Below are 25450 nucleotides of genomic sequence, written 5' to 3' on the forward strand. Positions count from 1 at the left end.
TTTATTTATTTATTTTACTTTGGGGCCAACAGTTGGCAGAGTGACTGCGAGTTGGTCAGTAAAAAATGTATATTTTACTCTTATTGGTTTTGAGCAAATACATTTAATGTACGGGCGAATCAGGCAAATGGGTATTTTTCAAAGCCATATGCGACGTAGAAAAAAATAAATATAAATTCGTTTCCTGGTAACCAATATGCAACAAATTAATTGATTTAATATTTAGTGAGCGAAAAATTCCGAGAGTAAATCCATTTTGGCTTATTTATTTATAAGGCTTAAATGCTTTTAATATATTTATGTTTTCACTTTTTACGAGATGAGCAATTAAACGTAAATTATATGTGGGGGTAGTACCCCGACTCGGTAAATCTATTACTTTTTTCTGGCTCTTTTCATAGATATGCGGGCTATAAGCCACTTAAAGCCTTTGTACGTAAGAGGTTTAAGTCTTCAAAAGTGTTCATTATTTAGCCATGCAAGCCAGGTATCTGCTGATATGCCACGCAATGTGTGCAAAAAGTTGGAAGACGACCAAGCCAACAGCAATTCAAATTCAACACATTTTGCGTTTCATTCATAAAAATTCACAAATATTTGTGGCTATATTGAAGATATGTGCGAGTTTGTCGGCGTTGGATTTTGTTTTTTTATGGTCTGTCTGCACTACTTTAAATGGGTCCACGTGCCGATTTTGTGGGCGAGGGGCGGGGCTGTGGGCGAGGTTCAAGTGCCCCCTGCTTCAAATCGGTAATGAGCGTTGTTAAAATGCGTTAAATGATTTTTTGCATTTTGCGACTTCTTTGTGGGCTCCGCTTTCGTCGTCGCCTTGTCTTCACCGTTTTGCAAGCCATTTTTGCACTGCGTTTGATTTGTTTGGAATGCCTGCTGTTTGGAATTTGCCTATGAATGAAGTGGCAATATCTAAAGAGGTAACGCCAATATACCAGAAAATTTTATGTTACAGCTGTTCTGTAAAGAATAAGCATTTGTGTCTGTGGGTGTCTTAGATCGAAGGGAACAATAAAAATAAGCAATGTGCGACAGTAAAGCGACTGCTTGCACTGCTTGAATCTTATTATTCGCTCATAACTTTTTATTGAATGGTCCAATTTGAAAATTTTTTTTCTACGTTTCGATAGGTATTAATAGGCACAAAAATATGGCATTTAGACCTTTTCGAAATCTTTAAAGATGTGGACGCCAGACACACGACGTTTAGGGCGATTGTACACACAAAAAAAAACTTGGTAAAATCAACTGTAATAATTGTCAAACAGGCCCCATCTACTAAGTAAATAGTCATTTCACAACAACAAAATACACACAATTAGCAAAGACACAAACCCAAAGCAAAAACAAAATACACGTAACTATTTTAATAGTTACGTAACTATCTTTTTTGGTCAATTTTACCAAGCAAATTTTTTTTTGTGTGTAGGAAGCCCAAAATAACATGTGGTTAGTTCCAACTTTCTAGCTTTTGTAGTTTCCGAGATCTCAGCGTTAGTACGGACAGACAGATAGAATCGGAAGCGCTTTTTTCCTCTACAAGTAACGGATATATTAAAGATAAACATATCCTTCTTCCGCATCCTATAGAATTGTGTATATTGTCACCTCATTTCAAGTCCCACTCGAAGATCGCTGGGTACCTAGACGTCTCCTACTACTGAGAACTTTGCTAGGTGCTTTTGCGCACGTGAAAGATATATAGTCAGGTAAAAATAAAATAAAAACAGCGTTGAGCTATCTTAAACACGCGACATTGTCAGAGCATATTGCTTAATCTCACGTAACAGAAATTATTCTATATTAATACTCTTCGCTCTACGCGGTCGGACAAAAGATTTCGCATACATTTAGATGACTGATTTATATTTATTTGTACGTACCTACTTCAACAGCACACAACTCATTTAAATGGCCATCCTTAACCTTGAACCTAGGCGCATTAGTGAGCCAAAGTTAATAATTTAAATCAACTAATTGCGGTCATAATAAACAAATTTATTTACGACTGGCTCTGGGGCGCCTGACCGACCGACAACAAGCTGCGAAAATTCTATAATCGGCAAGAAGCGCTGCTTAATTTGCAAAGAATCCCCAGAAGCCGACAAATGAATGTGCCAAAAATTGAGGAACAAGATTTCAATACAATGCTGGCTGAATTAACACGCTATAGAAGCTGTCAAAAAGGAGAAAAAACCTACAAGAAAAGTTCACAAGCCACGGCTAAAAGGCAGACACGCGTGGCTTGCCATTTGTTTATTGTTGATTTACTTGTCTTTTTTTTTGTTTGTTGTATCGCAGCATGTAGCTGGATAGCCCAGCGACAATGCCATTAAGCTTAATGTTTATTATCTATACAGCAAGCCTACATGAAACAGCCAAACGGCAGACAGTGGCGACGGGCGGGGAAGCAGGGGAAAATAGTGACAAGTGGCAAAGTAGCAATGAACCTTGTAAGGTCTGGGCTGCTGCCGAATGGCTTTATTTCATCTGCCCCACACATCAAAAGGTAATGGAAACGGCAACGGCCATAATAGTAGCGGAGTCTCATAAATTCGGAATACATTTCAAACACCTGTAATCGTAAAAATCAGCACTTAGTCACTGCCAGTCAAAATGCAAACAAATTGTGAACGCTAAAAAGTACACAGAAATAAAGAGCAAAACGTAATAATACATAGTTGAGGAGCGTTTCGATTGTTTGCCAGGGGTATCGAGCAGGTAACTGAACTACGTCTGTATGTTGTATGTTTACGAAACAAAACAATCTCTAATCCTTCACTTATTGCAAATTAACCAGAAGTTTTGTTCGGACAGCTACGCAGATTTCAAAGGAAATGTGGATAAACATATTTCGAGTATTTCAACGAACGATCAGCATCAGCTCGAGATTTTTACTACTGAAATAAATTTAACTATTATCAACTGAAAATCTGTTTCGTTCAGCAGCTTACTGATCCTTTAAAGTTTTTTGCTTCAGTTTTTGGTTTGAGCTAAAGGCATTGTCTGCAATACTTTCGTATTATACTGAGTTAATATTTGTATCAAAATATTTTTGAATACAGGAAATTCAAGTTGGAAATTTTCATAGTTTTTGAATAATTTGTTATCGAAAGTAATAATATTAATGTTATCTCTTGCATTTAAAAATTGTAAATTAAATAGCCCAAGCATAGAAACTGTACGATATTTAATATTTGCTTTTGAGAAATATTTAAATTATTTTTTGTTGTGTTTTTGTTTTTAAACTATGATTTAACTAGAACAAAAAGAATTAAAAGTGTTCTGATCTAAGCGTGAAATCCTGAACTACCCATATTATATACATTTTCTTGATTGGGCGAATATTTACGGCCTATAAATATTTTGGCGCATTTTCCCCCGCTTCGCTGGACTAAAAATCACCAAGCTAACCCTCCTGAACAAAAACAAATTTCTTGTTCAATAATTTCACTCTTGGCAACCGACAATCAACAACTTTTGTGTTAGTTTTGTTGTTACTGCAATTTATTACAAGTGTCCCCTAGTTTGTTGTGCTTAACACTCGGATATATATAGTTATATGGCTATAGCTGTGGTTCGTATCGACTTGCACATGCAGACACTTACGTTTGGGGCCGAAATAAATATTTCGCGCTTTTTCGATTTGAGGCGCGCGATAGGCTTAAAGAAATATTTTCTGATTATCGTTGAGCCGCTGTTGTTGCTATTGCTGTTGCTTTTTTTCGGTTTTTGCCTCGCTTTTGGCCTTACCCACGTTTCTTGCGTTTTCTTTTGCGTTTTTTTATATATAGGTATATTTTACATATATGTTATGTTTTAGTGCTTTTCCAATTTCTTATTCACTTCATGTCTGCGCCCGCACACAGTCACACACTCGCTGGCGAGTTGTTCGGCATAGGGAATACGCACTGTATCGGAGCTTTTGCTGGTCGGGCCTTTAGCCGATTTTCAACCGCGACGTCAACGTTGAGCGCTTGAAATCTCGTTACTAACTAAAATAAACGAAGCGCGGTCCGACAAAAAAATCGACATCAGAGCTGCGATGTTTGCCTTTTGTTGTTGCAGCCGTCGGCGGTAACCAAGCTCGCTCGCACACACACCCGTCCCGGCCCGTTCCGCCCCACCCCTAAATGCAAGCCGCGGCTTCGAACGGCGGCAAGTTCAAGTCGCAATGTTAGGCTTGAGCTGCGATGTCGGATCGACTTTTTTCCAGCTGGTTTTGGGGATTACAATTGATTTTTAATTACAAAAAATGATACGTTTAGGTTTACTTGCTAATAGGTATATTAGTACAAACATAATTATAGCTGATTATTTTGACGGATATATATATATATAGAATATATGTATATATTGAATAAAAAATTATGAAATATTATAAAAAGAGTTACTTCTGTTATTAAAATAATTTTAATTTTCACTTTTTAACATTTTTACTAAAATATTTGAGCTGCTTAATAACAAATCTAAGAAAATAAACCAATTATATTTTTGAGTAGGTTTTATGTAAATTTTCGATTTCAGTTTAAGGATTTTTTTAGCCGAATAAAAAAATTAGTCATCTTGTAATTTGAAAAAAAATACTTGGGAAGATAATGTTTATATTATCATTAATATATAGTTATTTCTTATAAATAAAAGAAAATAAAAATTTAGCTATTTCTGCGCTAAAAACCTTCACACTGTGCTTGAGCAGGCGACGTCGGCGCTGATTTAAGTTCGAAACGAACTTTCCAACCCAAGATCGAAGGCAAAACTTGCACGCCGGCAAAAATTTACTTTGTTGTTCGCACATGTTGCTTCCGCGGGGAAGTATTTATACCCGTTACTCGTAGAGTAAAAGGGTATACTAAATTCGTGCAAAAGTATGTAACAGCTAGAAGGAAGCGTTTCCGACCCCATAAAGTATATATATTCTTGATCAGGGTCACTAGCCGAGTCGATCTAGCCATGTCCGTCTGTCCGTCTGTCTGTCTGTCTGTCTGTCTGTCTGTCTGTCTGTCCGTCTGTCCGTCTGTATGAACGCTGAGATCTCAGAAACTACAAAAGCTAGAAGGTTGAGATTTCCCACACATATTCTTGGGCTTCCTACGCAGCGCAAGTTTATTTTAGCCGAGCGCCACGCCCCCTCTAACGCCCACAATCGCCCACTAACGATTTTAAAATGGGTCCTGCGCCCACATCTTTAAAGATTTCCGAGAAGTATAAATGCAATTTTGTTGTGTATATTCATACCTATCGAAATGTAAAAGACATTTTTCAAATCGGACCATTCATTAAAAAGTTATACGCAATCAAAAATTATATATCTATCTCCCTCGCACTCCCTTTAGCTGAGTTACGATTATTAGTCGGGACACCAACCCGACACAGCGTTCGCACTCCCTTTAGCTGAGTGACGGGTATTAGATAGTCGGGACAACAACCCGACTATAGCGTTCTCTCTTGTTTTTAATTCCAATAGATTCTCCTTATTTTGAATGACTAATAAAAAATTGTCTTTCTGGATTTCTCCGAGTTTATTTATTTATTATGCTACCCCCTACTAAATATTCTGGTTGTTGGCCAATTCAAAATCTGGCATTCGCCTTTGGCATTCTTCAAGTGAGCTGAGTCCTGTGAATATTAAAAATTCCAATTTCCCCGCTGGCCTTCGACTTTGCACCTTTGTGGATTTTACAGACAACTTTTTGTGAGTCCCACCTTCTGTTGCTAGCGGCAACTGAGGCTGCCTGATGACGTCTAATTTTTCCCGAACTCGTTTGCTTACTCACACACGAAATTATGTCAGGAATGTTGGTGGGACCCGGGGCATCTAAACGGTTGTTGTTGTGGCCGTCTGAGGTTGCCCGCTGAAAGTCGGTTGATTAATTTGGAATCGAGAGTGTATCCATGGGCTGGAGTGTCTCTAAAGCGGAGCTAAAGCCGGTTAATAGCCGAAGATTTTGGTCACTTGGCAAGGGAAGGCGCGTGCCGTCGAAAGAACTGCATTCCATTTGTTAATCGGGGCTTATCCCGCACAATTAACCCAAGTCCCTTGGCTGCTGAGTCATGTTCTGGCTAAAAAGATCAGGTGATTTTATTTACGGGTCGAAAAATCCCAATAAGCCATTGACATCAGTTTACGATTACCATTTCTGCAGAGTTTTACAATCGCATTTCGGTTGGTAAAAGCAAATTTAAGTGTCTTTATGCGCGGTCAGCATGTCCACTTACCTTGCCAGCCGAGTCATTCGTACCGATTTCAACAGAAACCGTCGAGAACAGCAGTAATATATTTTTTAGCCACGCGACTTTATCAATTTCCACCGAATCGGCATAAGTATAATCGGGTGTCGATAATGCAAGAAAGCAAAAGGTCAGTGAAATGTGGAAATCGATTTTATTTGCATCTGTCTGACAAAAAACAAGTAATGGTAAAAAAAACACGTACCTTTAATACAATGTATTAAGTTTACTAATTTATAAATGCATATTGTCAAAGTGAAAAATGTAAAACAAAGTAATTCAGATAGGGACCATGTAAACTCGAATTTTAGAACGAATTAAAACTTGATGGTTTTAATAGTTACTTTTCGGCAAAGCTTGTCCATTAAACCTTTTGATTTCAATTTCCTAAGCAATATCTTTCAGTTTCCTGTGTTTCTGCCATTGACATATGTCAAAACCTGAAATATGAGAGGAGGCTGAGTTGATTGAAAGAGATACGCGTGCTCTATCTTAAAAAAAAACGGGAAAAATGTCAATCAGAAGTCAAACCGCGACTACTCACTGCAGTAGAAATTTCCGTTAAAAAAAGAAACAAAAAACGCAATTCTAAATGAAACAATACGTACGTGAGTCTCGACTAAGCTGGTTCTTCTTTAATTATAATTATTTCAAAAAATGTCTTTGGAATTGTAAAATAATATGTTGCATCAACTATTTTGGGAAATTAAATTAATTAAATTTAAAAAATTTTTTTAATAGTAATTTAAAAGCTAGGTTTAATAAAACAAAAAATAATGCTAACAAAGTTTAACAAAACGCATTTTATTAAAATTTGTTTAATTATGCAGAGATATTTATGAAGAACACCAGTATGTCGAAGTTTTGCACTATCCCAACCTGTAGATATTGCGCATTTTTTGTGTATAAACAAATGTAGGTAAATATAAACTGAAATATGGATAACTTTCGGCCATATGGTCAGATAAAAGGCAAATAGCCGTGCACCCTGCAAACGGCGAGCATACGCCATATACTATATGTGCACACAAACAAGAAGAAATCAAACAGAAGCCAAGCAGCGCTCACAATTCAATTTCAGCATTGAAATCAGATACTCCACCTAGTCGCGTTGGTGGTATAGCGGTGAGCCCCTTTGGTGGAAGTTGGGATGTAGATGTTTAGAATTTCGCACAAGGTACAAATCTGTTAACGCTTTGAAACCGCAGACAGCCACCGGAATGTTGGCGCACAGATCTATGTAGATGCACAGGGGTTTGAGATAACAAGTCACTATAATAAATGAAAATATAAATGGGTTTAATCATTTTTTCCTTCAACTTAATTGGAACTTATCTAGAAAATACTTCACAATATTGGATGTTCTGTTTTAAAGTATTTATCTTCAAAAATTTACTTGTGAAATTTTATTTTATTTAAATTAAGAGTATTTGAAATACAATATTTGAAGCGTACACACAAAGTCGATTGGTAAATATAACCAATATAATTGCAAAACTGTCCTTAACCACAGAATTGTCAATTTTACCACTCAAATAGTTACTCTCACAACAAAAATACACACAAATAGCGCTACCTTTTTATAGTTAAGTAACTATCCGTAAAGGTAAATTTTACCTATCACATTTTTTTATGTGTAGGCTGCTTTAACCTTTTTTCTAATAAACAATAATAGAAATTGGTTTTCCATTGCTAAATTCGTTTTACTATCACTATGAACCACTGTTATGCTGGTTTTTCATTTTATGAATAATGCAAATTACGGAAGGTAAATGTATATGATTCGCCTAGTTTCGAGTCTGGCATTGTCAAGCTGGTATTATTCCCTTTTATAGAGCAGAACCAATCGCGGAAAAGGAAGTCTGAAAAAATACAGGCCGAAGGAAGTGAGTATTTATTTTATAAATTGCATTTTCTGCACAATTTGCCAATCGTCGAATTTCCATTTCCCTTCAGCCAATTTAAGCCGCTTAGCCAATGTCCTTGAGTGGAATTGGAAAATGCATTTGACTAATCCACGCCCGCCCTTTCTATTAACGATTTGATAGACTTCTTTTCTGGATTCGTTTATTTGTAATATAATTTAACATTTAGATTTTGATTTCTGAATTAATTTGTACATTAGAATCAATAATAAAATTTAATTTATTTAAACGTTACTCGTACGAATAAGTAATGAACAAAGCGACAATATTTAATTGCATTTGAATATGGAAGAAATAAAGAGTAAATGTTTGGTATTCTTCACTTATTTGGAAATATTATCCCTCCTATTTTGATTACTTCGATAGTTCCTTACGGCTGGGAGGCCATTCGAATCCTGGCCGTGGCCCTTGACTTTGTGTGTATCTCAGCCGTTCGCAGCGTGATGCCAAAGATGTCCTCGTGGTAGCGACTTTCATCCTAGGAAAAATCGAAAGAACAGTGCGAAACAATGTATGTAGATTTGCCGTCATCAAATGTTGGTTTTCACCACATTGTTCAAAACTATTTGTATGCTAGCAGGGAGAAATTGCTCATACGCAGAGTGTGGCAGGGAGGAAACCCTTCACTGTCGGTATTTATAGCTAAAGCTAAAGCCTTATACCGCTAAGGATACTTACCCGTAGTGTTAGCAAAAATGTCTCAACTTCCGCCTCACTTTTCTGCTCTTTGCCGGCAATGCACTTTCTGCCAAAGAAAAAGGAAAATATGCTAAAGTTGAAGTGTGTATGGAAAATACAGGAAAATTCTGAAAAACAGTTTATTTATTCGCTCAGGGATGTGTAGCGTAGTCCATAGGGATAGTGAAGCAGAAGAACTTCAAGATTTATAAACTGACGAGTTGAAAGGAAAGCCGTAAGATAAAAAATGTGTAAAACCATATACTTTGCAAAAATAATTAAATAATTATCATATGGTTTTATGCAATGCAATATGTCCAACTTATCTCTTAATAACCTTTCTGAATTATATTTGTGCTAAACAGTATTTCTTCTTCATAGTTTATTAATTAACATGAATTTTCCCTCAATTAGCAACGCAACAGATGAGGTAGCCGTCCGGATCTGGCCTGGATTCTGGTTTCAATTAAACTAAACCGCTTAAGATTACGAGCCAGGTCCCCATTGAAATCCCCCCGCAAGGACAACGCCATTATGCAATATCCTGTGTGTATGGATAGAGACAGCCCGTATTTCACAATAAGGCACTTAATCAGGAGCTTTGAAAAAATGCGAGGCAGAGAGACGAAAAATAAAAGCCAAGCGATGGCAAAATACCTGACCGTTGGGTATTGGAAAGCAGGAAGCTCCCAGTGGTGTCCGAAGGGGAAGTGAAATGGCCTACGCCCACTCCTTGACCCAAACACACAAAGGCAATCAAACTTACGGCAAAGCAAACCTTACCTGATGGTCTGGTACACATGCTCGGCCATTGTGACATCGCCGCAGACGTAGATGTGACCCCTCTCCTGCACAATCAACTGGTACAACGAATCGAATTCCTGTTCAATCAGGTCCTGCACATATGTCTGCAATGCACAATCGAAAAACAAATCATTGCTTAAGCGGGAATTGCACACAGACAGGGGAGAGCATCTCAATGATTGATTACAACTTTGGTCTTCGCTGAGAGATTTTATTTTAAGACATGTGCTTAGTTAATAATATAAAAAAAAATAAATAGGATTATTAAAAACAGTTTATGGTAGGGTTCTTAACTTATGAACAAAAATATCTGAGAATTATGCTTAAATCATCAAACTTATGGGAAAAAACCTAAAAACCTGAAAACACTAATACCGTCGTGTTTTAAAATATATACTTCAAATTAAATTATTTTTCTAAGCGATAGTATCGATAATGGGCCTAAATTTTAAAACCATCGATAGTATCGATAGTGCTATCGAATTTTGTTACCAACCCTTGTTTAAATAATAAAATTTAATGTTTTATTTTAATGTACTTTATGTAATGACCTTAAATTGTTCTTAAAAATTTAGCGAGTTTATTATAATTAAAATAAATACAAATTGTAACTAATCAATAAACATTTGCTTGAAAACATACCTTCGGAATGGCCTGCTCCCTGGACAGGGCCAGAAAAACTCGATCCAGGATCTGATCCTTCTGCAGCTGCTCCTTCTCGTCGGCGTAAAGGTCCACATCCCGATTGCGACAGCCGAAGAAGAGCCACATCTTGGGCAACGCGGCCACGGGATCCAGATCGCGAAGCACCTGGAACTCCTGCCAAAAGGAGCGGAAGGGGGCGATCCCTGTGCCGGGCCCAATCAGAATGATGGGGCGACTCCGGTCGGTGGGCAAGTGGAAGCCCAGGGCGCTCCTCACGAACATGAAGAGCTCGTCCTCCGCCCGCAAGCCTGATAGATAGTTGGAGCACACTCCGTAGCGCTCGTCACCCTCTCCGTCCTCGCAGCGGTACTTCACGATGGCCACCGTCAGGTGGATCTCGTCACTCACCCGGCGCGGCGACGAGGAGATGGAGTAGAAGCGGGGCTGCAGCGGCGTCAGCTGGGCCAGCAAAAGGGGGGCCGGTGGGCGGCAGGAGGGGAACTCCTCGAGGACGTCCAGCAGGTGGGGCAGCCGCCAGTGCCTCCAGTCCTCGTAGGCCGACGAATCGTTCACCAGCAACTCGAGGCGCTCCTTGTCCGCGGCATCGTCACAGAATCCGGCCAGCAGGGTGAGCAGCTGTCGGGATGGCGGAGTGGTCAGGTCGAAGAATCGGGCCAGGAGATTCCTCAGGGTATCCGGCGGTATCTTGTCGTGCGGCTCCCAGCACTTGAAGATCCCGTTCGAGGTCTGCTTCTCCTTCAGCAGCTGCAGTTGCAGCACCTCGTCGGGATTGTCAACGCCCACCAGGCGATCCAGCAGGCCATCGACCAGTTGGGTGCGGTTTGCCGGGAAGATGCCCACATGATCGCCCGGCTCGTACTCCAGGCCGGGCGCACAGATCTCCAGCAGCATCGTGGTCTTGGCCCCCTCGCTCAAGCGGGTCAGGTTGTGGGGCTGCGCCTTCACCTTGCAGCAGTGCACCTTCTTGTTGTGGTACTTGGACAGGCTGCTGTCCAGGGCTCCCTTGCTCACCGAGGGCACCAGTCGCACCGTGTTCACGGTCAGCGAGTCGTTCTGCAGCGCCAGCGAGGCGTCCGAGAGACTCTCCTCGGGATCCAGACAGAAGGTCTCGCAGGCGAGCTAAGGATTTCGGGGTAGACATGTATTAGAGTCTTCCAAAGAACTTTGAAGTGTTTATTTATTGGGTATTCAAGATTAGTTTACGCAATTCACAATTCAGATGTTTATTATTCCGAAACATTTATAGTATTTTTAGAAAATGATATATTCTTTCAAGAAAAGCTAGTTTTCCAGTTTTTGATAATTTTCTAAAATTTACTTCCATAATAAATATTCCTATTATGCAAATTTCATTAAAAAAACTGTTATATTTTTAAGGAAAAACAAATTTAAAATTTTTGTGATATTGGCTAAGATTAACTTCCATAAAAAAAATTAATATTTATCTTATCCTTTTGAACATCGTAAATTTGTTTCTAATTTTCAAACTTTCCGAAAAAGTGTGGCTACGAAAACGCATTTGTCTGGCAAAAAAGGGTGAATACACCTTGAGTCCATTGCGTATACGCACTGCTGTCCAGGCGCATTAATCAAGCAAAAACGTTGCATATTTGCTGCTCTACCTGCTCCCAGATTCCGCACGGAGATGTCACTTTGGCCCACGACACTCACCTTGAACACCTCGGGCGCCCATTTCCGGAAGGACTGCTCCTGTCCGCACATCTCGTCGCCGTAGGCCACCCTCAGCAGGCGCTCGCCGCCCAGCTCGCCCAGAATGTTGTCCACATACTGACCGAAGGCGCAGAAATTCGGGTAGGCCGAGGAGCCGAGGGCGAAGACCGCAAACCGGACGTTGGACAGGGGGCCGAAGGTCTCCTCGGTGAAGGTGTCCGAGGTGGAGCCCCGCAGCGAGTCCCAGCGGTCGATTCGCTTCACCTGTTGCAGTGGAAGCTTCATGAACTCCTGCCGCGAGCTGGCCTTCATGAAGGACTTTGACGAGCCAATGCTGTGGGGGGAGGAAAATTGGGGTAAGTCTCTGGAAAAATTCCTGTTTCTCTTTTGCATTGCGCCCTTCTTTCGGCGACAGCCCAAAAGTATGCAGCCCAGTTTTGGAAACAGTCCCCAGAACACTCAAATTAAAATGGGGCCTGTTAGGAGAGCTTTTCCCGCCCTCAGATTCATATTTCACAAAGGACGACCTAACAAAAGGCCGGGGGCGTGGTCAAGGGCGGCCGTCCGCCGCTGTTGTTGTTGTGCAGGAACTAAACAATGAACAAAACACGCCAAAGGAGGCAACAATAAAAGAAGAAAAGCAGAGGCTGACAGCAAAGCATTTATTACGCTTGTCATTCGATGTAGTAAAAAAGTGAAAGAAAAAACCAGAATGAAATGTGCAAAAACTGCCAAAATAAAATGAGCTCAAAGTAGGGCTGTTTGCCTGGAAGAAAAGACAAGATTTGGACTTGAATTTTGGACATGGCAATTCACCAAAAAAACGTAATCATCTGCTCGTCAGCTGCTCGTCAGCAGCAAGTTCCTTCCCAGCGTGTGAGTTTTTCGCCACCACGCAACTGCAGTTATCCCCTCCCCCGGAAAGAAAAAGGAAAAGCAGCCGGTTGAGTGATGATTCAACAATGAACAGTGGCAGTTTTTAACAAAACCCAAAGAGCCGACGAAAAATCCGCTTTGGCCCGGACAGCTCTGCTCGGCTGCCAACTGCATCTGGATCTGGCCATGGCCCACTGCCACTCGGTGATGGCTCCATGGCATAGTGCGTTTAAAACTATTTGAGCTCCTGCTGCTCAGCTTGGCTTTGGGTCAGAGTTTATGGCTTTGGTGGGGTCGTAAAAACCTGTTGCCCCGAGCAGGGGGCTCAGGACCCGTCACGACTGCCTTGGCTGGCATGGAGCTTACAAGTTGTAAAAGCTTGTTAACAGCGACTGATGGGGCCAGCAGACCCCGCCGGGGATTAGGGGCAAGATGGGGCCACCACTCCGATGGTCATGGAGGGGAATATTAAGTTACGACATTACTATTTAAGCAGCCGCATAAGCAGATCTTCTAGTTCAGCAATGAGCCTCAGCCCTCATTATATCTGAATGGGTTTTGCAATAGCAACTTGCCTTTGGCTATTGGGGTAAAAGTGATAATAAATACTGGAGGAGAAATATAAATTGCAGAGAGGAGAAACATTAAACAAGAAAATCAATATTTAGACATTAGCGAGTCAACAGTCAGCATAATATTTAATAATTATTTGCAGGAGAGATGAACCAAATCCTGCCACCTCAGAGCCACTGTAATGCTAAGTAATCGAAATCCCACCCAAGCACAGTTTCCAGAACATATGCAATTCATCACGGTGGCAAGAAGCACAACTCAACGCTTCGGTGCTTAGCCAAGTTTTAAGCTGAGTGACGCCTATCAACTTAATCACACGCTCCTTAAAGCAGCAACAACAATCCAGTTAGATCCTGCACGCAAACAAACAGACATCCTTTCCCCATACTTTATCCTTTCAATTCCATTCCTCCCGTCTCCCGCACCAGCAGCCCAAAAGTGCAGCATTGCGTGAAAAGAGTGTTGTAATTTACAGCTCAGCTGAAGAGTGAGACGGGAAGGTGGGAGACGAAAGAGATGGGAATAGAGCAGAGCAGGTGGCAGGGCAAAACTATTGAAAGCAAAAAACACTGGCAGGACCAAAGGACGAAGAGCCAGACTGGAAATCCTGGACTCGGCATAATTAAAACGCTGCCAAGCTGCGAAGAGAATTGGCTGTACATTTAGTCCTTTGCACTAAAACACTGCAGGAAAATAATTTTAAATAGAATCGAAATGAAACAGGAAATAAAAAAAATTTTCTATACCTAAAATATTATTATTATTATTATTTATTCTTACAAACCAAAATAAATAAAAAGGCAACTAAAAGTTAAACAACATTCTTAGCTTTTCCTAGAAATATATAAAATTTTATATTATACGTATTCGTAATATTCTCAGTGTACTTTCGCAGCATCATAAATTTTCCAAGTTGCCTAAAAGCTCGCAGTGCCATTTTGCCCCGTATTTATTCAGTCTGCTCTTGAGTCAAGTGGCCCTATCCAACAACTTGTACTTGTAATTATTTTCGTGCACTTGAAAACCTGCTGAGAGCGGGCATAAAAAAAAGATGCTAATGATTTTGACAGCCATTTTATTCAAGGGTTTGGCTCCACTCATTATGCAAAGTGGAGTAATTGCGAGCTTATAGGTGGCATCATCAGCGTGTAACAACTTTTATGGGGGAATGCAATGTGTGATGACGTCTAAGGCTACGGATAAGTGCCCCATTCCGAGCAGTTGCAGTTTACAGACAACAGGATGCGGATGTCAGGTGCCCACACATAAAAACACAAACACCCACCTACACCTCTAGAGACACCTAAAAGCACACTCAGAGGCGTTGATGGCATAATAGACTGCAATTAAGTGAGCTCGAGCTGACAGTCTTGTCGCTCAGTCTTGACTCAAAGCAGGACAAGGCCAGAATTTCAAGATGAAATGTGCGTTTTTGTGGCTTTTAAGCGATTCCAATCCCCAACTACTGAACATACTGAAAATTTTAAACTGTTGCGAGTAGCGTCAACAATTTATTGGCTGCAAAAGTCTCTTCTCCGAATTGACTTTTGCCGTCAAACTATTCCCAAACTTTTAAGCAACGATTTGAGTTTCAATTTCGGAAAGCTGCAGCATCAAGTTTGCAAGCTTTAAAATTAAATCAATCGAAGCAAACAATTAACAGCAAAGCAATTTCCGAAGCGACAAAATGCCTCGGGAAAATAAGAAAAGCAAATACACGAGGAGAGCTCACTCGAGCGTTTAAGCAGCCAAAAAGAGGACCTTCAGCAGCCAAGCTCACATGATGTTGATAGCCTCCCCGAAGCGATTTTGGGATCGAGCTCAGCAGCCTGCTTGTTTAAATTGCTCATACGCAGCGTGGGCCAGAAGGCAGTCGCCCAGAGAAGCGGGCACTCATTTCTCTAATGCTTGGCTGGCAAGAATTGCAATCGATTAAAGCAAGTGCTTGAAATGTTTAAAAATAATTGAAATCATTAAACCGGACGCTGATACAAAAATAACCAAAACGAGTTTTCCCACTATAATTTGCTCAACAATTAATGCGAAACGTGGGCTGAGGATGCCAATTAACTCAGGTTTGGCTCAATTTCTGTGAAACTTCCGCCTAAATAAGCCTCGGCAGCTTTAACAAGCAGATATTCTAATGTACACACAATGGGATCGAATAAAAGCAGCAATAAATCAAATTAATTGGTTTTTACAGCAGACAAAAAGAGTGAAACTGAAGGCAAGGGAGGCCGCTCTTCATTATTCGGCCATTATAATAAATACAAATTAATAAACATGCCGAGAGACAACAAATAAACACGCACAATTATGTCAGATCAGAGATTCCCCCCATTATTTTTCAATTAAGTATCTCCCTTATCGGAAATGCGGCCGCAGGACATTTTTTACAGCCCGACTTTCGTAATATGTTATTGAATTGGCTTCCGTTCGTGAGGGAGTGTGTGCTCGTGTTTTTTTTCTGTTCCAGCCTCTGGTCCTTCCGGGAGCTCTATATGAATTTTCAATTTCATTTTCAACAGGCAACTCCCAGCTTGTTTAGGTATAAATTTAGCCACCAAAGAATGGCTGCGGGTGTGTGTGCCCCCAGTTGTCAAAGTTGTCAGGCGGAAATCCCCTTTACATCATAAAAACCCTCCACAGACATACGTGAGGGAAAATATCGAAATAACAAAATTATTGTTATTGTTTTTTCCTCGTCGGCGGGGGGAAAAGGGAAATTGCGCGGATTTGTCTGCTCTCTCAAGCGGCACGCACTTAAGTGCGTGTCCTTATCCTTTGTGTGCGTCGGTATGTGTGCCATTTCCCTTAGTGTGTGTGCGTTTGTAATTTTAAAGCTCCTGGCACGCAGACGACAGCAGAATATGTGGTACAACAACGGCGGCCAATTAATAATACAAAAATGCCAAATATGTGTCAGCAATAATGTGGGACTACGAGGAAACCCCGAAAATTTTGGAATTAAAAGAGGCTACAGTGAGCATTCTGCAGAGGTAGCATAGGGAATATTATTTGAATTTTTCAGAATGCCTCGAAAGGCTTGCCAATCTCCCATTTTTTTAACCCCGAATTAAAATAATATTTTGTATTCATAACATTTGTTAGGTTTCTAATTTCAGTTCCAAAGGAATTTAACCATATTAAAATTCCCTATGTTGCATACATTCCCAACTAAACTCACTACGACGAGCCACAGCCAAATAATTAATTAATCCTGCTTGTCTCCTCCGACCAACGACAAGGGATTAAAATCTCATTGCATGCCCCAAAAGGTATGCAATAAAAATTGATACGCAAAAAAGCCATTTGCATAAGCTTGAAATTCAAAATGAAAGAAAACTTGCTTAAAAAGCAATTCAGTTACGCCCACTCCCCCTCCATCCCTATTTATTATCCTTGCCTCTCCACTACAACGAAGTAACCACAAAAAAAAATTGATTTATATGAAATTTATGCAAAGACTGCGCCAACAGAAAGGAGCAAAGAGTGGGAGGCGTATAAAAAGAGGGAATTTATTGACTCACCTGGAATCCTGCAATCCATGCTCGCCAGACTCCTGGACACGCATCGCATACAGCTCCTGCGAGAATAACTGGGGAGGGGGAAATGGACGAAAAGTTAAAGTTCACAGTTCGGGTCGTTAGCAGGCGGCCGGGCCGAGGCCTAATCCATTAATTAGTTCTGATATGATCTGGGGGGACTACTTACCTCGCCGTTTTCGGGGGGATCGCCGTTGCCAAAGGTGGAGGCCACAACAATTAACAATGCCTCGTGCTCAATGGAGGATATATCGTAGTCGGACATGCAATATATCTAAATGAATAAACAATTTACAACTGTAGCAGTGCGTATCTCATTTCGTATCGCCTTTTTTGCTGGGCCAAACACTTTTGTGGTCATTAGATACTTGGCCCATCCCCTTCCCCCAATAAACGCATGCCAGGAGGAGGTCCTAATGAGCCTGGACTCTCGAATGTATCTTGTAGTTTGTCGCAGGTGTTTGCAGCTTATCTCATTTTGCCAGCCGTTAGACGACAGATGCTTTCTAGACACACACACATGACAAGGGCACTAGGCCAAACTGAACTGAATCCCCTGGATTGGCCGAAACTGAACCGACCGGACACTAAGCTGGCACAAAAATGTAAAAGTAAATTTCGGTTTTATGCTAATTTGTCTCATGTGGCGCTGGCCTTTACCGAGGGCCTAAGGTCGTAGGTTAAGTCCAGAGAACCCGAAATGGGGCTAATTTTAGCAGTAGGTTAAAACGTTTTATAATGTCAAATTAGGGAAGTCATTTGGCAGTATGAATTATGTTCCAGGGTTTCAGGGTTTATTTTGAACAAGTTTGAAGGTAAATGTATAACTAGCATGGGATATTCAAATTTTTTCGCATTTATAGCTTTACCAACTGTTATTCTATTTTGTCAGATATTTTTTTTATCAAATCCCGCTGTTTTTAGTTGAACTTACCTGTGCATTGAAGGCATGTCCAAGTAGCTCACAAAGTTGCTTGGCATATTGCTCGGATTTTCCAGTTTCTGTGGCATATAACACTGTTGCCTTTATGCGCTTCGACAAGGCGCGTCCGAATAATTTCGATGTAAATTTCACAGCCCTGCAACGAAGTGAAAACGAATGTTTAGCTCGTGTTTGGGCGAGTGCTGAGCCACTTAAAGCTGCGTCAGCGGCAGCACGACCATCATCATTATACCCATAAGCCTTCATGTCGGGGGTAAGACCATAACATAGAACATAACAGACGCAGGCTGATATAGCCACTTTGATTGACATGCCAAGTAATTGGAAAATTGTCTACAAGTAGAGCATATATTTTCTTGTAAGGGCCCGCACACATGGTTAGTCAATAATCAAGCGGGCGCAGAGGAATTTTATTGCACCGAGTCGGACTATGCGATTTTCCCGCGCTCCCCTCATTTCGTCATTTAAAGTAGGTTCGCATAAAATTTTATGCACAGTGTGAAAAGCGGGAGAGAACAACGAAGTTGAAGGAATGTTGCTAGCAGAATGAAAAGCCAATATATGGAGGAAAAACTTCTGTTGCTTCAGCGCCAGACATCGCTCAGCTCCTTTTCCTCTTTTCTTTTGAAGCTTTCATATGAAGAGTATACCGGAATTATATATTAAATATATTTATAATATTTGTTTTAATCATGAAATTAAATGGAATTTAAATTTCAAGGAAATCCTAAAGACTCAAAGCCATGAAAACTTGACATAAATTTCAAAATAAATCTAGGGTATTCCCGGGTTTTAACTCCCCTCAGTGGCATTCGTATATTCGTATATTATTTTCCTTTCGGATGCCATTGTTTTCCTTGCTCTGCGCCTGCTGGCTGCTCCTGACATGGAACTACTTTTTGGGATAAGAGGGCAAATGGGCGCTTATAGGCAGTTTAAATGTAATTCAATATGTCTGGCACTCCCACTTTGCAGCACCTCTGGAAGACCCACTTGCCAACCCTCCGAGCTCCATCCACTCGCATCGAGGTGCACACTTTTGTGCGAGCATGAATATAATTTCATTTTCACAAAGTTGTCGATGTCAGCGCTGATTTAATTCCATTTCATCTCATCAGAGCTAAGAGGCGCGGCGCGTGCTGAAACAATTAAACTTAATTATGTCTACAGCCTGTCATCCCAACATGGATATATGTGCGAATACATATATCCTCATAAATACGTAAATACGCATGATTTTGCAGTGGAGCCGTCATTTAAGCATTGACAAAAAGTTACGTCCTCAAAAAGGCTTGATTTAATGGAAACTCGTACATGTGCAATTGCAACATTTTTAATTGATAACTTTTTAATGAATTTGTGCCAGCCATTTTGCAGTTACTTGATGGCCATGGCTTCATCGGACTGATTGCAGTAAATTAAAATTAATTAGCATGAAAAATACGCCAGCGCGGATGGCGCTATTAAAATGCTGTGATTTAAAGTGCGGTCGTTAAATAATCATTATAATTCTGCACGCTTTATTTAACAGCAGTTTTCAGGCTTCCATTTTTTTGCCTCTCGCTTAATTGTGTAATTGATTTTATTTGTTAGGGCTCACCGCAGTTGTTTATTTGAGCATTCGATTAATGGATTGATGCATGAATAGGTGTAAGGATTAAATGCAATTCAGCCAATGCTGGCCGAATAATTGCCACAGATTTGCATGCGTTTATGGAAACTGATAGTTTTTGCCTCGTTAACGCATTTGTTCACAGATCCATTCCTGAATTAATTAAGCGCAGAAAGTGTATATATTGGCCACAACAACATTGCCATCTTTAAAGAGTATTTCAAGCGAAAGGTAAAGCCCAATAAACAGTGTACTTTTAATTTAGCAGTTGGTTAAATAAATTCAAAACCTACAAAGACATTAATATATTTAAAATTAATATATTTTATTGATATTTTCCTATATTTGTGTTTGTTAATTAGGCCTTTAGAATTATTTCTAACTGCTCTTTATGAAACATTTTCCGACGTTAAGTGTTTACATTCTGTGTGCTTAAACAACTCTGCTTTTCGTAATAAACCCTAAAGAATTTAACTTTTTCTTCAAGGAAGCGGAAACTAGCTTATAAATGTCTCAATTTCACCTCGAACCAAATAAGGACGTCAAATTTGCATAACAATCAACTTCAACCGCACATATGTTCCCAATCCGCCTCCTAAATCAGGGGGGAGATCTCAGATAGGAGGCAGCGCAGCAGTTTCCCGGCAAATAACATTTAAAATAACAATAACGAGGACAACAGACATGATGCAATGTACCAAATTTTCCGGCAGACTTGATAACTGTGGAACAGAGGAACAGATGGAGGAGCAGCCGAGGAGCAGGAACCCCGTGGCAATAAACCACAATCCATGTAATCTACTTAAAAGCTAATCCCTGCTGATGCTGTCGTGTGACACGCTCGCAAAACGACCGAGCACCGACCCGCACACGGGGACAATTACACGGGCAAGGATGCGAGCATCAACATCATCATCATCAGCGCCATCATCCGGGGAGGAGGGGAAGGATGTGGGAGGGGCGGGACGACACACCAAAGGTCGCCACGTTAACGGTAAGCGCTGCTGTAAGTACTCACCTAGCGATTTGTTTAAAATTGAATTTACGTCTTGGCTTCTTGCCCTTGCTCTCGCCACGGCCCTTCTTCCAGACGTGAGTGCGCCAGGCGGGATCCTGGTATTCAAACGAGGGCTTCAGGTAGTACAGCGCCATCTCCTGATGGAACACCGGCGTGATGGAGCCCGACAGAGGCGGCACGATCCAAATCCAATCAGCGGGACACCCATTCCTGCACAGAAACCGAAACAGAAACAGAGACGATTCCACCGGTAAGTAATTGCCTATCATTGACGAGTGGGTGGCGAAATCCTTTGGATTCAGTTGCGCCCAGCATTTGAAATATGGCCAGTGTATTTTTAGTGCCCCAAATGGGAGATTACCATTAACTGACTTAATTGCGGCCGCCCTGCCTGATGTTGCCATAAAAATAGACACGTGGCTTACGGTTTTGATTTAGTGTTCCAAGAAGGAGACGGTTTAAGTTGGTATGGGGATTTTAAAATACCCAATTTAAAGCCATTTCAAAAGTAGGTTAAGGTTAAAGGTTTGCTGACTCTTTTAGTCTAACATAAATAGGCCACAATTGCCTTAGGTTTGTGGCTTTCAACATAAATATTTGCTGCTTACTTTGCCAGAAATAATTCTGTGCAAGCTGATCTAATTCGGATTCATTTCATGTTCAGCATAATTGGACACAAATTTTCTAACATGTTGCTAATACGCTTGGGGATACATTAAATTAATAGTTATAATTAAAATAGAATTAATTTTGTCTGCCATTAGGTCATAATTAGACAACTGATTATAGGCAAAAACATATTTCCAAATGGAAAGCCTCTGGTTATTATATTGCGGAAATTTAAACTTCGAACATCGACGTTATTTTATGCCAAACAATTAGGACATATTTAACAGGAAAACTCTTTATCCTGTACAAAGTAGTCAGCTGGTGTAACCATTTCGCAAATAAAATACCAAAAATAACATATTTATTTTAGACTCGAAAGACAAAAGAAACTTGCTCGTTTTCCCCAGAGGAGCGAAAAAGTTTGACATATTGTGCGGCATTTATGTGTCTCGCGAGCACTTTACCTAAACGGTGGCGACAGCAAATTGGAAACAATAAATTTACTTTCGCACCTGCAAAGAGTTTTCCGCACGCTTTTCCCGGGGAAAAGTCTGGCTGGGGAAGTCAAATAAAACACGTTAAGCCATAAACATGCGGCTGGGAAATGTCATAAATGCAAACTCAGGCCGGCGATAAACAAACACAGCGGATGTGGATATAATCGGCGATCTGGGGCCTCACCTCAGTTTGGACTCGTTCTCGAAATGCTTCATGAAGCTCTCGCTGGCGGTGTGGTGATCCACAATGGTCACGTTGCGACTCTGGTACGAGTGCAGCACGGCGATGTTCATCTCCACGACGGCCTTGTCCTTCCACAGGGACGTGGGTGTCCGGGTGTCCAGATTCATTTTCAGCGCCACCGTCTGCGGTGAGTTAAAAATCAATTTCGTTAGTGCCAGGGTGGGTAATCGGTAATGGATGAGTATGCAAATGGGTCTAATCGAATAACGCAGTCGATTTTCCATTACAGTTTTCGGTTTTGTGGCCAGAATTTAATAATTACTAACAACTGCGGTGGTCGCTCTAAGCCAAGGCCCAACAAGTGGCCCGAAGCCACTGCCACTATCCACTTGCCACTCACCAGAAGCCACATCGTATGTCAATTATGAATTTAGCCACAGGCCATCGAATGTCACGAGTGGAGCCAAAACTGGGGTTGACGCTGGCAAATGAATGACTTTGAAGATGACAAATACCACAAATTTAATGGAAAATGGGTGCCATTGCACCCGTATAAACTATAGGTGCACTTGGAATAAAATACACGAATAATTCGAATTAAGCACGAGCTCCTTGTATAATAAATATTAATTAAAAAACGAAATACCTAAGAACTGTATGATATTAATATGACTTGCCATAAAGTAGAATTTCAAAGCTTTATTTGCAACCAACTGAATAAAATAAAATTTATACGTACGGTTAGTACAACTAATTAATCCGTATACAACAACATTAAAATTTTAATTATATTTCACTTCTACTATTTATTACCAATCAAAAGAGTTCGAAGATAATTTTTATTTTCCCCTTTTTAAAACATATTCCTCGCACACATTTGAATACCTGAAGGGTGGAACTATAATGGATGCATTTTGCTGACATAAAATAGCCAGATTTCCAGAGAAGTGCTAATGGCATTTTCGTGCTGCTGCTGAAAACTAATTAGGCTACGGAGATCGATCGAATTTTAACTGCAGTGCTAATGCATTTAAAAGCAAGTAATAATCAAGTGTATCTCATGCGAAAGTACTGTGCAGTCTTTAATAATTCCCCATGGCAACATTTTTCAAGCCTTAAAGAGCCGTCGTTCTTAAGTGCTGTTAACCAGTCTGCACCCGCCCAGAACCTCCCGTTGGCACATTGCTGGTGGGTAAAAAGAATGCTGGGCCAGAAAAAAGCGCTTTATGCGAGGACACCAGGAATGATAAAGGCGGGAAGGACCGGGGCTTCCTCCTTCGGTCTGCACATTATGCGGCCTTATAATGAAATAAGCGCCACATCGCGATACAGCGACAAAGGCATCAAGGACATACGGCAAGGACAATGGCGGGGGTGGTGGAGACTGAGACGGATATCAATACTGAAATTACTATATACATACGTCTTTTTACTCCAACTTACCTCCAACATATTGCGGCGATTTGTGTCGCATAAATTCCGGCTGCCAATCTCCGTCGACATGTACCAACCGCTGAATGTGGTGGCCGTAAACTGGATGCCGCCCACATCGAACAGCATGCTGGAAACGGCGGGCAGGGCGTACCATCGCAGTCCCAGTTCCGAGAACCATTCGAATCTGCAACGGGAGCGTAAAAATGTATGGTGGCTGCTTTTATTTGGCCAGCTCGGTTGATATTGTGGGCCAGTAACCAGTGGCCACAGGACGCGATTGTGGATGCAAATCCTTTGGCTACACACCCAATCTCCCGGCCAGCTGATGTGCGCCGGACATAAGCTTGACATTGTTTCGATGCTAAACGCACTGCAAAACTAGCTATTTCGGTAAACATATTCTTAAAATTCAACAAGCGTTTTAGTAGAAAAACCTATTTTTCCTTTCCCTAAGAACTCGACCAAATTCGGTTAGGAAATTATTTAAAATTGAATGCAGTATTTAGGTGAACGAAATGTAGAGTCAATACTACCGCTTTCATTCAAGAGTCACGTTTTCACGTAAAGTACCTGCATTAATCTTTTTGTTACGGATACTTCTGCTCATGCTTATACTTGCGGCATAACCGAAGTTATGAGCTTAAAGAAATCATATAACTACAGCTAGGTTTTGAACACCATAAATATGATATAACTAAATCAAAAGGTTCCCCTTATTCATTGAGTATTTAAGTTGCTAACCCACCTTTCATTAAGTCACATTCAAAGTCAAACCGCAGACATGAAACGGGGCTTCTATGTTATTATTCCAATAGTTCTGATGGTCATAGTGCCATCAATGGCCCAACTGAAGAGGACTCCCATTGCTCGACAGAACAACCAGAACAGGACCCAAGCGAGTGTGAAGGCGGAGAAGATCGTGCTCGCGGCCAAGTATTTGCCGACCAATAGACAATCCTCGAAGACCACGCAGATTTTGGCGAACGGCTTCAACCTGGAATACACTATCGAAGTTTGCATCGGAACTCCACGGCAGTGTTTCAACCTCCTATTCGACACCGGATCCGCCGACCTGTGGGTGCCCAGTGTCAAGTGCCTGGCGACCAACGAAGCCTGCCAGGAGCACAGCAAATACAACTCGAGTGCGTCCAGCTCCTACGTGGCGGACGGAAGGGGTTTCTCCCTTCAGTACGGCTCAGGCAGTCTGTCCGGATTCCTCTCCACGGACACGGTGGATATAGACGGCTTGGTGATCCGGAATCAGACGTTCGCCGAGGCCATCGCCGAACCGGGAACGGCCTTCGTGGACACCATTTTCGATGGCATTATTGGAATGGCATTTGCACCGCTATCCGGCGGCATAACAACGCCGTTTGACAACATTGTCCAGCAGGGATTGGTCCAACGGCCGGTGTTCTCCGTCTACCTGAGGCGCGAAGGAACCTCGGATTTTGGTGGAGAGGTCATCTGGGGAGGAGTCGATCGGAGTATCTACAGGGGATGCATCAACTACGTTCCCGTCTCGATGCCTGCCTACTGGCAGTTCACGGTCAACTCGGCGAAGATCGAGGGCACCCTGCTCTGCAATGGATGCCAGGCCATCGCCGATACCGGAACCTCCCTGATCGTGGTTCCCCTTCGGGCCTACAACACGATCAATAGGCTGTTGAACGCCACCGATTCCGGGGAAGGAGAGGCCTTCGTGGACTGCAGCAATCTCTGCAACTTGCCAAATATGCAGCTGAACATCGGAGGCTCTGTCTACACACTGAGCCCCAAGGATTACATCTACAAGGTCGAGGAGAGCAACAATCAAACTCTGTGCCTATCCGGTTTTACATACTTGAAGGGGTCTTTACTGTGGATTCTGGGAGATATTTTCCTGGGAAAAGTCTACTCGGTGTACGATGTGGGCAATGAGAGAATCGGATTTGCCAAACTGAGAAAGAACTCGACCTCCCGAAGAGAGTATCCCTCCAGCTACTATAGAGAACCCCCAAGCTATGGTATTGATTACTCCAGCTACGACGATTACTCAAGATTCTTTACATGACATTCGACAGTCATTTAATTCAAAATTAGCCCAGCCTACGTTCTTTTTTTATTGGTCAAACACAACTTGTCAAAACAGCTGAATAAAATTTACGATGCCTATGGAGAAAATCAAATATT

The 25450-nt window shown here is 41.3% G+C and overlaps 4 protein-coding genes across 6 annotated transcripts in view; 1 reads left to right on the forward strand and 3 right to left on the reverse strand.

Moving 5' to 3' along the window:
• LOC108060524 (uncharacterized) overlaps positions 1-4016 on the reverse strand; it is a 34709-nt gene extending 30693 nt beyond the window's left edge. Inside the window, exon 1 of the mRNA XM_017146242.3 lies at positions 3622-4016. The gene's annotated coding sequence lies outside the window, so the exon portion shown is untranslated. The remainder of the gene's footprint in view (positions 1-3621) is intronic.
• A 1530-nt stretch (positions 4017-5546) lies between these two features.
• LOC138911865 (uncharacterized) lies at positions 5547-6648 on the reverse strand. 2 transcript variants are annotated; one of them, XR_011417500.1, is made up of 3 exons: positions 6449-6648; positions 6232-6308; positions 5547-6075 (listed from the first exon to the last, which is right to left on the reverse strand). XR_011417500.1 is itself a non-coding variant. In XM_070211444.1 (3 exons), exons 1-3 carry the CDS (start codon positions 6606-6608, stop codon positions 5965-5967), a joined length of 312 nt encoding a protein of 103 aa, XP_070067545.1. In that variant the 5' UTR covers positions 6609-6640; the 3' UTR covers positions 5547-5964. The 2 variants fall into 2 exon arrangements, 1 of the variants encoding a protein (XP_070067545.1); XM_070211444.1 differs by having other exon boundaries at positions 6232-6411; positions 6588-6640.
• Positions 6649-8293: 1645 nt separating this feature from the next.
• The window catches only part of Nos (Nitric oxide synthase), a 37135-nt gene continuing 19978 nt past the window's right edge, over positions 8294-25450 (reverse strand). For both annotated transcript variants that reach the window (XM_017146223.3, XM_070211443.1), the window contains exons 9-19: positions 23288-23462; positions 21845-22026; positions 20555-20764; positions 17916-18060; positions 17151-17255; positions 16967-17034; positions 11988-12321; positions 10293-11435; positions 9630-9754; positions 8847-8913; positions 8294-8646 (exon numbers count right to left, since the gene is read on the reverse strand). In XM_017146223.3, the coding sequence (XP_017001712.2) occupies positions 8539-8646; positions 8847-8913; positions 9630-9754; positions 10293-11435; positions 11988-12321; positions 16967-17034; positions 17151-17255; positions 17916-18060; positions 20555-20764; positions 21845-22026; positions 23288-23462 (2662 nt within the window). In that variant the 3' untranslated portion in view covers positions 8294-8538. The remainder of the gene's footprint in view (positions 8647-8846; positions 8914-9629; positions 9755-10292; positions 11436-11987; positions 12322-16966; positions 17035-17150; positions 17256-17915; positions 18061-20554; positions 20765-21844; positions 22027-23287; positions 23463-25450) is intronic.
• Positions 24058-25446, forward strand: LOC108060512 (lysosomal aspartic protease). The gene has a single exon (XM_017146224.3). The coding sequence runs from the start codon at positions 24060-24062 to the stop codon at positions 25329-25331; it is 1272 nt and encodes a 423-aa protein (XP_017001713.2). The 5' UTR covers positions 24058-24059; the 3' UTR covers positions 25332-25446.

Source organism: Drosophila takahashii, chromosome 2L (genome assembly GCF_030179915.1).
Source record: "Drosophila takahashii strain IR98-3 E-12201 chromosome 2L, DtakHiC1v2, whole genome shotgun sequence".
Taxonomy (NCBI): domain Eukaryota; kingdom Metazoa; phylum Arthropoda; class Insecta; order Diptera; family Drosophilidae; genus Drosophila; species Drosophila takahashii.

Coding starts and splice junctions, on each gene's coding strand:
- LOC138911865 (XM_070211444.1), bottom strand. CDS start 6,608: ATGGACAAGCTTTGCCGAAAA. Junction 6,412..6,587: donor TGGACAAGCTTTGCCGAAAA/GTAACTATTAAA, acceptor GTTTTTTGTCAG/ACAGATGCAAATAAAATCGA. Junction 6,076..6,231: donor CGAATGACTCGGCTGGCAAG/GTAAGTGGACAT, acceptor TGATCTTTTTAG/CCAGAACATGACTCAGCAGC.
- LOC108060512 (XM_017146224.3), top strand. CDS start 24,060: ATGAAACGGGGCTTCTATGTTATTATTCCAATAGTTCTGATGGTCATA.